We start from the raw sequence: 14,024 nt of genomic DNA, 5'->3' as shown, positions 1-14,024 counted from the left end.
GTCTTTGATGAATTGAAAAAAATGTTTACAGACCTCTAAACAAGTAGACCAAACAAGAACAAGAAAGCCCAGATATACCATTGGTAGTGGACAGACTATGATGCATTTTTTACAGACAAGAGTATAGCAAATGCTATCATGAAAACTACTTTGTTTACCATTTGCAGTGGCCTGTGGTTCAGGTTTCCAATAAAGACACTGATTTTCATACAAATCATGAAAACATCCTAGTTTTTATATATTATTTAAAACTTTGAACTGCTACATTTTGAATAGGTTATATTATCTTGCAAAGGAAAAAAAAGTGGTGGCACAAATATACTGTTAGCTATTGTAGATGTTTATACAAAAATATAAGTAAATTAGTAAAATACAGTAAAATGATGAAAGAGATATACAATACTAGTATGAGAAATCCAGAAATAACGTTTATAGAATCTCAGTTTTAATATATTTTAGGGTTACGAATCACAGTACTCATTTGAACAGTTGATGGAGGTCCTCATCAAACTGTAGTTGTTTCTTCTGAAAAGCGCGTTCTGAAGGACTCACTCATCATCACATATGAGGCACTGCATCATTTTTCCTTGCTGGGAAGCAGGGAGCGGGGGCGGGGGGAGAGAAGAGAGGCATATGAAGCTCTGCAGCATCCCCATCCTTACTCTACATCCAATAGGGGACTATTATGGATTGAAGACCTGATTGATGCCTGAGTGCTGATGCTCCTGAATGCAATTCTCATACTTCTCAGAGTAGGGGTATTCCTGGAACCTGCCTTGCTGTGTGACAAGTAGGTTGGCATGGTGGCCAGGAATGCCTTCTATCAGCTGCATTTGATTTGCCAACTTTCTCATTGCCTGGACTCAGCCAATCTGGCTATGCTGATTAGCTCACGGTTCGATTACTGTGACATTCCTTACATGGGGCTGCCCTTGAGGACAATCAGGAAATGACAACTGGTCCAGAACGTGGCAGCTAGGCTGGCGGGAACAGATGTTGCCCATTTTGAAACCGCTACATTAGATGCCAATTTGTTTCCAAGTTGAATTCAAGGTACTGGTTATGACCTCTTAAGCCCTTCATGACTGGGACCTCCACATATTTGAAGGACTCTCTCCTTTCATATGTCCCTGTGCACCAGCTATGGCCATCAGGCAGTCCGGAAGAAGAAGACTGTAGATTTATACCCCACCCTTCTCTCTGAATCAGAGTCTCAGAGTGGCTTACAATCTCCTTTATCTTCTTCCCCCACAACAGACATCCTGTGAGGTAGATGGGGCTGAGAGAGCGTTCACAAAAACTGCCCTTTCAAGGACAGCTCTGCAAGAGCTACGGCTGACCCAAGGTCATTCCAGCAGCTGCAAGTGGAGGAGTGGGGTATCAAACCTGATTCTCCCAGGTTAAGAGTCCGCACACTTTATTTATTTATTTATCAGATTTATATCCCGCCCTCCCCCAACAGCCTCAGGGCGGCTTAACTTAACCACTACTCCAGACTGGCTCTCAGGCCTTTTCCATTGCAGCTCTGGATTCATGGAATGGGCTCCTTGAAGAGGTGAGAAAGGCCCTCCTTGGAGAACTTCAGGAGATGCTGCATGGCCTTCCTATTTGCCAGGACATTTAAGGGGATTTGAACAGCAGGCATCTTTTAAAAGGGGGGGAAGGATTGGGGGCCTGTTATTGTATCTTTGTTTTTATGGTTTGTTTTAACTATTACTGTAAACCATCATGAACCAAAAGCAAAGGCAAGAAATAAACGTTTGAATTAACAAATAAATGATGTTCGCCTATACCTGCCCACCCAAGAGGCCCAGAATCATGCTTTATGATTACTAAGTTAAATAAAATCCAGTCCAGCTCCTGCGTTAGAAGAGTTCAAACACAGAACACAAATTGAAGGATGAAAGTTATGGACAAGTCTTCCATCTATGATGAATTTATACAAACCCTTCAACTCTTAAAACATAAACTCTTTACAAGAAAATTGTTTGTTTCAATCCAGAACACAAACTATCACACCAAAGTACATTGATAGACTAGAAGTCTGTATTTATCAGGTAATGTACAGGTGGTAGCCAGTTAGATAAGTAGCTATACTCACTCTTTTGAGAGCCTTTCATTAGACACATAGAAAAGGCTTTCCCTGTCTATTCGATGTTTGTAACTGTCCTCCACTTGAATCACAGTGGGGTTATTCAACGTGGAGTTGTATGTTCTCTTCAGGACAGTATCTCTAAAGAGTGGACTCAGCTGTGAAAAGAAATATAATTGTATGTATTATAGACCTATCTTACATATGAGATCAACAATGCAATGCAAAAATTAGTCTCTGAAAAATGTATTTTTTTAAAGGGATTTTATTTTTCTTGGCAACACACTCTCTCAGAGAAGTTTTCAGGAGAAATTTGAAGTTTTCTGTATTAGATTCTCCCCTTGGGAGGCAACATTGCTATGCAGAAAATTCTACCTTTGTGCTTGCTACTGCATAATTGTAACAAATTAATTTCATATTTCTCAATGAATAGGTCAAAGACCCTGGTTATTTTTTTCTTCCAAAGAAACCTGTTTGCTATTACTATGTAGTGTCTGTCACATTACTTACATTTCCACTTCTCCAGGAAGTGGTGAGTCAATAACAAGATTTCATTGCACAGGTGATCTGAAGGACAATTTATACACACCAGTTGTTGTCCCCCACCCCAAGGAAAAATCTCATTGTTTATGGAGAGAAAAATGCATCCATGTACACAATCATGTTTGAAACAAGGCAAATGTTTATTGTGTCATAATAAGTACACATTTTAAACCAATGCACTGTTAACAGAACAAAAAACAGATTAACAAACGAAAGCTGACCCCCCCCCCCTCCCACGACTGAATAATAATTGCTAAGAGTGAATAGGCAGTCACTGGAAAAGCCTGGAGGAAAAGTACCCCCCATGACATTGAGATAATTTTTTAAAGACTCTGCAAGTCACTGTTGCTGGTTCCCTTTCTAATTGTACCCCACACAACAGACCAGCTACCTCCATTTAGTTTCCTGCCTTTGCACAGGTTTGAATCTGGCCTTCAACCCATGCATGCCTTTCTAGAGCCACCCCACCCCCACTTTTTCAGTATTTTGGCTCCTTAAATGCCCTGTATACAAACCTGCCCCCACCCATCTTCAAGCCACCACCCTTTTTGCCCTATATAAACATGAACAGAATCTCTCCCATCATTTGGATGGGAAGGAGGGGGGGCCCTTCTCCAAGACACATCTTTCCGAGCCGTGGAGACTGGCATGCAATACATAACCCTGCACTTTTCCCTGCTGGATTTATTTACTGCCCGGACCCCTTCCTCAGTTTTGGATCCCACATTAGGCAATTGTATCTGTCTCTCCCCCTTTTGTCATCGCTTGCCATCTCTCTCTCTCTTTCACATATTCCTTTCTTTTAATTGATTCAATAATTTCCTCAGATTTGTGGTGTTTGGAATCATTGTGTTCTGGTTTGATGCATTGCATGATCATTCTTTTGAGGTTCTAGCAGGGGAGCACAGCTGTTGCATACCCTTAATTGAAGAAAAGTACACTGCTTCTATCTGGGATGGTTATCCTCTTCCACCAAGCGCTCAGCTTCTGGAACAATGGCAGAGGTAGAGGACAGCCGCCTAGCCAGCCATATCAGACTGGTGATCAAGGGAGTGACAGATGTCAGAGACAGATCATCCTCACATCCACATGGTCACTCTTTAATAAACTGTGTTTCTGATTCCCATCTTATTTCAGTTCTCAGTTTGCCTTCCAGTTTGGTGTAGGGGTTAAGAACAGCAGACTCTAATCCAGAGAACCAGGTTTTATTCCCCACTCCTCCACATGCAGCCAGCTAGTTGACCTTAGGTCAGTCACAGTTCTCTCAGAGCTCTCTCAGTCCCACCTACCTCACAGGGCGTCTTGTGGGGAGAGGAAGGGAAGGAGACTGAAAGCTGTTCTGAGATTCCAAGTAAAGGGCAGGGTATGAATCCAGTTCTTCTTCTTCTGCTCCTCCTCCTCCTCCAGGCCCCATCACATCTCTAATCACAGATCCTTATTCCTGATTTATGGACATTGCTCTGGGCACATTCAGTTTTCAAATGCAAGTTAGCAACTCCCTAGATGTGTGGGACTAGAGAGAGGAAAGTAGCCTTCTTGCACTGGGCTATTTTGATGCACCTGTATACTATTATTGGAAAATAGATCATATTGACATAGGCACTTGGGTAGGGCACCCACATTCCAGATTATTCAAAGTAACCATACATTGTGGCATAATACGAATAATTTAAATTGAATAGAGGTTACGTAGAAGAAACATGATGTTCTGTGAAGAATGCAACTTCAAAAGGAGGAATTCCAACCCCCTTCTAACCATCATATATAAACATGGCAAGTTTGACTACTATGGGAAAGTATTGTGTAGCAAAACAACACAAGCTTTCTGAAATATCAAGCACATTCATGGAGACATGTGGATATTCCCTGAATTGATTTATCACCTCTGCTAACCTTCCTCTCCTGCCCTTTTGTTATTTGTTAAACTTGTTCCTCTGACCAAAATATATGTGCTGGTATATCCAAAATGGTTAGGACAGATAAGCCTGTAAATCTTACAGCAACATATAATATGCAGCAGATCTGGCAAACTATAGCTTTTGTGTGTGAATACTCAAAGCACACTGAGAGCAATCTGTCTGCAGAAATATATTTCCGCTCATACGTCTTCCAGAAAATATGCTCAAACAGCTGCTTTATGTATTCTAATTTCCTAAATATTTTTGTGATTTTATCAAAATATCCATTGTTTATAACTTAGGAAGGCCTTACATGAACTTTAAACATAAATTACTTTGATTGAAATTGTAGTCATTAATCCAGGGGTTTTTGAGCCTGTGGGCACCTTTGGAACTGTCATACAAGGTTGTGGGTGTAACCACAAATGGCCACCATGAGAGGCAAAGTCAATCACAAAATGACAACAGGAGAAAGCAGAGCGTCCCCTCCCAGAAAGTCCACACACAAGGAACATGATGGCTGCTTACAGACGGGCAGTCTGGGGAGCATGAAAGGTGTCTCAAATCGGGCAGGCTCAAAAAGAAGCATCTCAAACTGTTCGCATGTTCCAGCAGAAGGTGTCCCTATCCCACCCGTGGGGCACCTTGGTGCGCTCACACGGCTGCAGTGCATCATTCCCTTGGTGTGATTTGGGCAGGTTTTTTTTTTTTAAAGGAATACCGGTGATTGCCTAGAGTGGATTGGCAGGCTCACACCACCAATCTGCCTCACTTGCGTGCTTCCACACCCAGCCACCAAAAAGGCTCAGAAATTTGCCACCACTTTGAAAGTGAGGATGCCAGAGGATGGGATGAGTACGGGATGGGAGTGGGCAGCAGATGTGCACGTTTGGGTGGGTTTTTCTAGTTGGTTTCTAAGGCATCTCCGAGTCTCCTCAAACTGCCTGTCTGTAAGCAGCCTGTGAGTCATTTAAAAAAAATACACTGGGAAACAAGACTGTGAGAGAATAAAACAAATTCTGTAGTGGCGGGTTCTGCCAAAATAATATTATTATAATCTGCACACAGCCAATCAGATCTCCAATGGCCAATTGAAAGCCATGTTGGGCAGTGGCCCTACCCAACCCGACCCATATTCTTAAACACTTGATGGGCACAAGGAAAGGTGTCAGTGGACTCTGTGGTGCCCATGGGCCTGGGGGTTGGGGACCAATGCATTAATGCATCTTATCTTTACATATTTCAGTACAATGGGTCAGATCCAAGCAGGGATGAGAGCTGTAATAAGGACAGGGAATTGGATGAGATTGAGTGGGAAAGCTGGCTACATCCCACCCAGTTTATTGAAATGTATTCTTGGTGTTCAAATTCTGAGTCGTAACTTCATCTCAAACGTCTAATTTCAAGCACATAAAATAAATCAGAAGGATTACTACATCCTCTATAGGCCCACATGCTTACTCATGCATTTTAGGTTGTTGTTTCTTATTTATTTTGTGCCGTGGTGATTCTTATTAGGTTTGGATCAAATTGACCTTGAAAATATAATGTAATATTCTACTTGTTTAGGCTTTGTTTGTACACAGTGAGGATACAGGCACTGATATGTGTACCGACTTGAAATGAGATCTGAATAAGATTCTTATTGAAGCACGAACGAAACCGATTACCTCTCTCTCTCTCTCTCGGCTTGACTTCGCGAATGAAGATTTAAGAAAGGTGCAGTAGTCCACGTCTGCTGCAGGCTCGCTTGTGGTTGACAAGACCAATGTGGGACAGGCAGGTCCAGCCACAGTGGCTGCAGGGAAAAGACTGATTTGGGGTTGGTGCTGTAGCAGTTCGATTCTTCCTCAATCTCCTTTTGTCCTCAAGACCAGCTATGCATGCGTTCTCAAAGGAAGAGACAGCCTTGTGGATGGTGTGCCTCCATGCTTTGCGATCTGAGGCTAGGTCAGACCACTGGTGATGGTTAATGCAACAGGTACCAAGGGATTTCTTCAAGGAGTCCTTGTACCTCTTCTTTGGTGCCCCTCTATTTCGATGGCCGGTGGAAAGTTCGCCATACAGGGCAATCTTGGGAAGGTGGTGGTTTTCCATCCTGGAGATATGCCCTGCCCAGCGCAGCTGCGTCTTCAACAGCAATGCCTCGATGCTTGTAACCTCCGCCCGCTTGAGGACTTCAGTGTTGGTCACAAAGTCACTCCAGTGGATGTTGAGGATGGTGCGAAGGCAGCACTGATGAAAGCGCTCAAGGAGTCGCAGGTGATGACGGTATAAAACCCACAATTCGGAGCCGTAGATGAGGGTTGTCATCACAACCACTTTGTAAACATTGATCTTTGTGCCTTTTTTCAGATGCTTGTTGCTCCACACCCTTTTATGCAGTTGGCCAAATGCACGGTTTGCCTTTGCCAGTCTATTGTCAATCTCCTTGTCAATCTTGGCGTCTGAGGAGATGATGCACCCCAGGTAGCTGAACTGCCGGACGGTCTTCAAAACTGATTCATCCACAGTGATGCAAGGAGGCTGATAATCTTCCTGGGGTGCAGGCTGGTGGAGAACTTCTGTCTTCGTCAGACTAACTTCTAGGCTGAATAGCTTGGCAGCCTCTGCAAAGCAGGATGTCATATGCTGCAGAGCTGATACCGAGTGGGAGACAAGTGCAGCATCATCAGCAAACAGTAGCTCTCAGATAAGTTTTTCCATTGTCTTGGAGTGGGCCTTTAGCCGCCTCAGGTTGAACAAGCTGCCATCGGTCCTATAGCGGATGTAGACACCATCGTCATCATCTAAATCTACTGCGGCTCTTTGAAGCATCATGCTAAAGAAGATCGTAAAGAGAGTTGGTGCAAAAACACAGCCTTGCTTTACACCTGTGCCTATTGGGAAGGGCTCCGAGAGATCGTTGCACTGTCTAACTTGGCCTCGCTGGTCTTCATGTAGCTGGATGACCATACTGAGGAACCTTGGGGGACATCCTAAACGTTCCAAGATTTGCCACAGGCTGTTCCTGCTAACAGTATCAAAAGCTTTGGTAAGGTCGACAAAAGTCACATATAGACCCTTGTTCTGTTCCCTGCATTTCTCTTGGAGCTGCCTGAGAACAAATACCATGTCAGTGGTGCTCCTGTATTGAAGTAATCAAGTCGTTGTTGTTATTGGACATGGGATTTCTAGGACTTCATGGATAAATGTTTATGGTTTTGTCATTGTTACAGTTACCATTAAGCTTTTTGAAGCTGTCAAACCCTTTTCGTTACAAGTTGTGTAAATGGTATATCCTATAGAAATAACAAACATTTCCACACATGTTTTTCAAATATACTGATTTTATGGAACTCAATTTGATGGGCTACCTACCATCTAAAAGCCCTTCTAAGGGGGAAATTACCATCAATTGACTTAATTATGGTGGACCATCTTACCAGCCCAAATCAGGCTCAAAGAATCTTGCTCACTTTCAGCAGTTCCAGGATCCCCAGTCTGCTGAAGTCCCAGAAAGACTTCCTTCACACCAAGGGGATTTTTCCAGCTAGGGTCTTTGTCAATTCTCTTATAAACCCCCTGCTAACTCCACTGGCAAAAAGAGGGCTCTTTGACAGAGGCAGGAATAACGAAAGCTGGAGACCAGAGTGACTTGGCTCAGGGTCCTGATTTCTACCTGAACCCAGCTTCAGAGCATCTCCTTCTTGAGAACTCCATAGAACAGGATCTAATTAACTCTTTTACAGCCCTCCCATCTATGGAACAACTTGCAATCACAACTAAACTCGAAATGTTGAGGAACAAACTTTTGAAAACAAAAAGTGATCACATGCAACAAGTATCTAACGTGCTCATGATGCCCAACACTCTTGAGAATGGTTCAGCTTTACCAGTCCCTCTTAACTCCTCTCATTTCTATGGAGGTAGACCAAAGGAAAACAGGAGTAAACCACTCACCCTTCCAACAAGTGAATCCTGAAGAGATGACTGATTTAATTTCCACCATAAAAGGAAAATTGGATCTCAAGGAGAATCTTGAGTCATCAACACAAGCTGAAGTTCATATGTCTCCAGTAATGTCTGAGAACACCCTTCTGAGCAGCAATAGTGAGATCGTGTGGCCAAATATAAGTCAACTAATTAAGAACATCTCGAGCGGCTTGGGTAATGGATCTGTGTTTCATGATACCAATGGCACCCTTGAACAACTAACTAGAGAAGACTGACTCACCACGCCTTTCATACTCTCGCAATCCAAACCCTTCACCATTCTGGATATTAAGATTGTCTCCTGGAATGTGGCCAGCTCACAGAATAAGGCTAAGGATGCTGAGTTTATAAGATATTTTAAGGGGTTTGATGTTATACTACTACAAGAAACCTGGACTCCACACCAGATCCAACTAGAAGGGTACAAGTCCTATTCCCTCCCAGCCTTCAGGAGTAATACAAGGTGTCATTTTCAAGCAGGATTGTCTATACTTGTCTCCTCACATTTTGCCTTGGAACACATCATTCTACAGGCAAACATCTCTATGGTGCAGGTCGTCAAGCTTCTCCTCAAAAAATTCTCCTTAATTATTGTAAATGTATATGTACCACCCTCTCTAGATAAGCTAACTCTTTTGCAATATTGGGAACACTTGGCCACACTCATGGAGGAATTAGAGAGGAAATTTCCAACTATAGAAATAATTCTAGTGGGCGACTTTAATGCTAGGGTAGGGAAGGACTGTAGCATATTTTTTAAAGCTCTTGATTTTAACCAAGACGACACCCTTTCACCCATTTTCTCCTATCCAAGATACTCCAAGGATAGCCTTCTAAATTCAGCAGGCATCTGTCTTACCAAATTCTGTTTGCAATACAACAGAATTTGGTTAACTGGTTTGATTGGCTACCCAAATTCAGGAGAATTCACCTTTGTCTCCCCGAGGGGCTGTAGCGTAATTGATTACATTTTAATCTCTCCTTTATTGAAACTTTATGTCAAAGATTTTACTGATTTTATTATTCAGAAAACTGTGGAAGCATTCGTACACTTTCTGATCTTCTTTATACAGCTGTTTTTCTTGTCTGGCATGTCTTAGCTGGCAAATCTATGTAGACAGGTAGAAAGGGTTCAAAGCCATCACTCTGTGGTTTTGAAATGTGGACATAAACTGCTCCAGTGCACTACAGAATGCGGTTCTAGCAGGTTTTGCCTTTTATGCAGAACATAAATTGAAAGTTAAAGATGGACGTATTGTGATTAACAAGCAACAGTGGTTATTTGTGTAAAAGGCCAAGGAGGAAGGACATAGATTAAATAGAAGGCCAACCCAAGGGCAACATTCATGTTGATCAGCCTGCACAGATCTAGGCAGCAAGCAACCCGTGTGTCAGAGAAATCAATAGTCCACAGAAAAAAAAGCTCTCAGAAGCACTGATCCAGAGATGGGAGGTTGGGGTCAGTAGCTACATGTCCAGAGTGAAGAGAGCAATTGAGGCATGGGATCATGACATGAAGCAAGCAGCAGAGCAAGGACATGTAACAAATGAGATCCACAAAAGTAGGGGTGTAGGGAAATGCTACTGCAAATGGAACCAGTTAATTTCAGTTTACAGCACTGAATAATTTCTAGTATTAAAGTAAATTATTTTTCTCTTTATATAAAGTAAGATTGAGATGCAAACCCAACTTGCAGTCAAGGTAAAGTGATGGGTTGAAAGTAAGCCCCATGGATTTCAACGGAACTTACTTTCCAAGGTATGACTGCAAACCTGATGAGTTCTGGTGCTTCCTTAGCAGTATGTGAAGAGCTGCCATATGTTCCAGTAACAGGTTCTTCAGTGTATGGGAAGAGTCCATAACATGGAGGCTTACAGTAACACTGCTACTCTAGGGCTCCTCCCACATAACAGAGATCTTCTGATGTTTCCAGATCAATATTGGAGGGGCATGTGATGCTCTTGTTTCTGCTAAGGTAACATAAGGAGGGGGTCTAAGTTTTTTAAAGTCAAATGCTGCCATACTTGCCCAGAATGAGGGCATGGAATCAGCATCTGGCTGGTCTGATCATTCCATAATGAGGCTATCAACAGAATTTCAGTTTATTTCCTCCAAAATAAGTCAAATGATCCTGTGGCTATTAAAAAACCCCTACAAGATCCGGATTCACATCTCGAGTCTCACAGATCCTGCTACAAATAGGCCCTCTTTCACAGAAATCACACAATGCTGTGAAAACACCACAGAAACCAAATTGCTCTTCAGCCATCAAAGCTGCCAGAAAAGTTAGTGAACACATCTTAAGATTCAATATATTTGCTAAATGCTTTGTTGATTCAGTGTCTCATGGCTTGAGGGTGGACATACAAAGAAATGCACACATACTGAATTTGAGATTGAAATAAAACATATTTAAAAACCAGGAGCAACAAATTAATGTATTCACACAAACCATTCCCTCTGAAGACCACAGTCCAATGAAGTTTGCATAGAAAGTCTCTGCTAAGTTCTATACAAGCATTCTATTCTGTTAATTTTGTGGCAATATAAAGGTTATTAGTCAAATATAAGCTTGCTATGACCCTAACAGCAACACCCACACACAACGCATTGTACTGCTATAATAAGATTCTTTTGCCACCGAGATATTTCTTATTCCTATTAAAGAGAACCCAATCAAAAAACAGTTCATGAAAATTCAGAAGGATCCAAGATGTAACCTCTCCAAGATTACAGCCTCAAGCGATGCAATTCTACTGGATGCAAAAAGGTAACAGGATTTGGCATTTGAATTTAAAATTGTTTTTAAAAGCTTTTTTCCCATTGAGCTTTATTTAAAATGGGAGGTAAATATGTAGCACATACATATGAATGTTCTGTTAGCAGCACTCAAGGCATAAAGGAGGGAGGAAACCCAGCCAACCATTGCATATCTCTGTTTCCAAAGGTTTCAGTCTGTTTGTCTGGCACTGAATGATAGATGTGTTTGGCCCATTAGTTGATTTCAAAGTTATTTACTTGCAATGGTTCATTTTGTAAATGAGAAAGAATTGCTGCTGTATATATTTCCTGCCCAGTAACTGTTCCATGCAAGTAGCCCTCTGTGATCCTTCAGATTGTTATTGGAAGGGACAATGCTAAAAGGGACAGTATTTAGGGATGAAATCAGCTTGATATAAGGCCAGTTGGCTGTTTTGGTCCACTACTTATGTGTAATGGGTGAGGCAGAAGCTTACTTCCTTGATACACATACAGTGAAATGAGCAATGCCAGATTTGCGGCATGCATCTATAGATGTAATGCCCTGGAATGATCAGGGAATTAGCCATATGCTACAGTGTACATATGGTGAGGGAGAGATGTGGACTCAATTTCTCTGTCACACAGTCAGAATTATCTGCTCTCAAACATTTTGAATGGGGTTTATTTGCATTGCAGGCACTTTTCTGAATGTCCAAACATATAAAACTATGTTATACCAAGTCACACCTCTGGACCATGTGACTCAGCACTGTCTATTTGGATCTTGCGTTTCAGATCCTAGGCCTTTTCCAGGCCTACTGGCAAAGAAAACAGAGTTGTACTTACCTGTAATTGTTGTTCATCAATGTGATGGGGGCTGCCTTCCATGACATAGACTCCTGAAAAAATGCAAAACAAGTCCCTGATGGACAAAAAAGAGTCTTCTTCCAGCCACAGTGCTGAAGAAAAAAATTAACAGAGTATGCTAGAAAGGTTCCTATCCTCGCCATGGCAAAAAAGGATCTGTGGGAATGGGGTGCCATACCAATGGAGAACGTGACACGCTGGATGGGAATACCACACATGCATTGGCTCCAAAAGGGGTGCAGTGCCCCCTCTTTGGAGTTTATGAGCTAGAAAAAAATGTTCCATGGCCTGCCTGCACAAGCGCAGACCCAATGTGGGGCTGCACAAGAAGATGGAAGATGAACCTCTAACTAGAAAAACAAGGGAGTCATAGTTCTTTCTTTAGTGTGCAGTTTTTTCTTTCAGTGCACATTCTGCAGGCCCATTCTGCAGCTTGCGTTGTGCTAGGTGACTGAACTAGAGGTTTTTTGTTGGAGATTGCCAGTGACTTTGGTGGTGGAAAGTGCCATCAAGTTGCAGTTGACTTATTCAGCTACAGGTGTGTCTGTATCAGAACATTTATTCAGATACAGGTGTGTCTACATCAGAACATTTAACTCCCAGACAAAGCATTATTCCATTTATTCATTATCACTACATAGACAAGAGAAGTTGGAGGTTGAGGAGGTGAACTTTCCTTCCCATCTCTTTAAAGAAATTCTCCAAGAGTTCCAAGCTCTCAAACATGTAGTGAATGTATGTTTCTTTACAACAGTATTATCAGCATTCAAAATACGGAAATTCTTTAAAAATCATAGCTTTGAAGTAGAAGATGGATTTATTGCAGAAAGTGACTGATTGATTTATGCACTTTCTCCTGCTCTTTGTCATCCTTCAGACTGAAATATTCCTGCTATCCAATGACATAACAAGCCATAATAATGAGCCATCTATGAAGACAGTGTTAACATATTGGATGGGAAAAACCACACTGTATTTCCAGTGGATATCACATTATGTAATTAGGTTAATTTTTGCGCAGTAGCTCATTAGGCAGCTTGACAAAAGTATTTGCATAAAATAAACATCTAGTAAATAATTTTCTCATCTGTAAATACTAAAAACCAGAGTTCTCTGTGTAGCAATTTGGCTAAGTAGGACTAATCCTTCTAATAGCTCCAATTTCAATACCTATTACTTCCAAGAATGAGGACAGGAAAGCAGTGGATGCAAGTTCTCATTTACAATGCAAATGACTTGAAAGCACCTGTATATTAAAACTGCACGTAATCAAAGATTCCAAACTGAACAAAAAAAGATGCCAGGTTTGCAGTTATTGCAGCAATAAAAAGGGCAGCTCTCTGCCAACTTAGAAAGTACAAGCAGGTTGACTACAATGCTAATGTTAGAAAACCCTTCTGAATCTGATGCACTGCATTTGTTCAGAAACACTGCCTGGTTCTTAACAGTGACAACCTAAAGGTGTGTGTGTTTTAATGTCAAAGAAAGAAAAAATGCTGTGGCTGGATGCTTTAAAAAGCCATGTGCACAAGCCCTACCCAGGAAACTGATCATCACACAGAAGCAGTCAAACCAATGCCTACAGGTTTTTCTCTGAGAGTTATTTATCATTCAGTCACAGAGACAATTTGGGATGCATCCCTTTGTGCTTAATGCAATTGTTCTACACTCTGGAATAGAAGTCATGAGTATTCATAAGCAATTTATGCCGGCTGATATTCAGACCTTCCCCCTAAAATAACACTCCAATTAAAGATCTCTTAAGCACATACCAAACACATGATTCTTACTGACAGCAATTGTTTCTTATTTGCTTCCCTTTCCTTGACGTTTCTTGAGAGTCTGGTCTTGTATGTTTCAAGTATAATAGTGCCACATAAGTGAGTGGGACAGTGACTCAATAGCT

General features: G+C 41.7%; 1 protein-coding gene across 1 annotated transcript in view; it reads right to left on the bottom strand.

The window, feature by feature from the left end:
• Positions 1-214: 214 nt before the first annotated feature.
• The window catches only part of STPG2 (sperm tail PG-rich repeat containing 2), a 303,935-nt gene continuing 290,125 nt past the window's right edge, over positions 215-14,024 (bottom strand). Inside the window, exons 13-14 of the mRNA XM_060247026.1 lie at positions 2,102-2,250; positions 215-590 (exon numbers count right to left, since the gene is read on the bottom strand). Coding sequence (XP_060103009.1) covers positions 578-590; positions 2,102-2,250 — 162 coding nt within the window. The 3' untranslated portion in view covers positions 215-577. The remainder of the gene's footprint in view (positions 591-2,101; positions 2,251-14,024) is intronic.

Source organism: Heteronotia binoei, chromosome 9 (genome assembly GCF_032191835.1).
Source record: "Heteronotia binoei isolate CCM8104 ecotype False Entrance Well chromosome 9, APGP_CSIRO_Hbin_v1, whole genome shotgun sequence".
Taxonomy (NCBI): domain Eukaryota; kingdom Metazoa; phylum Chordata; class Lepidosauria; order Squamata; family Gekkonidae; genus Heteronotia; species Heteronotia binoei.
The sequence above is the reverse complement of the archived record's forward strand: the minus strand, read 5'-3'. Positions and strand labels throughout refer to the sequence as shown.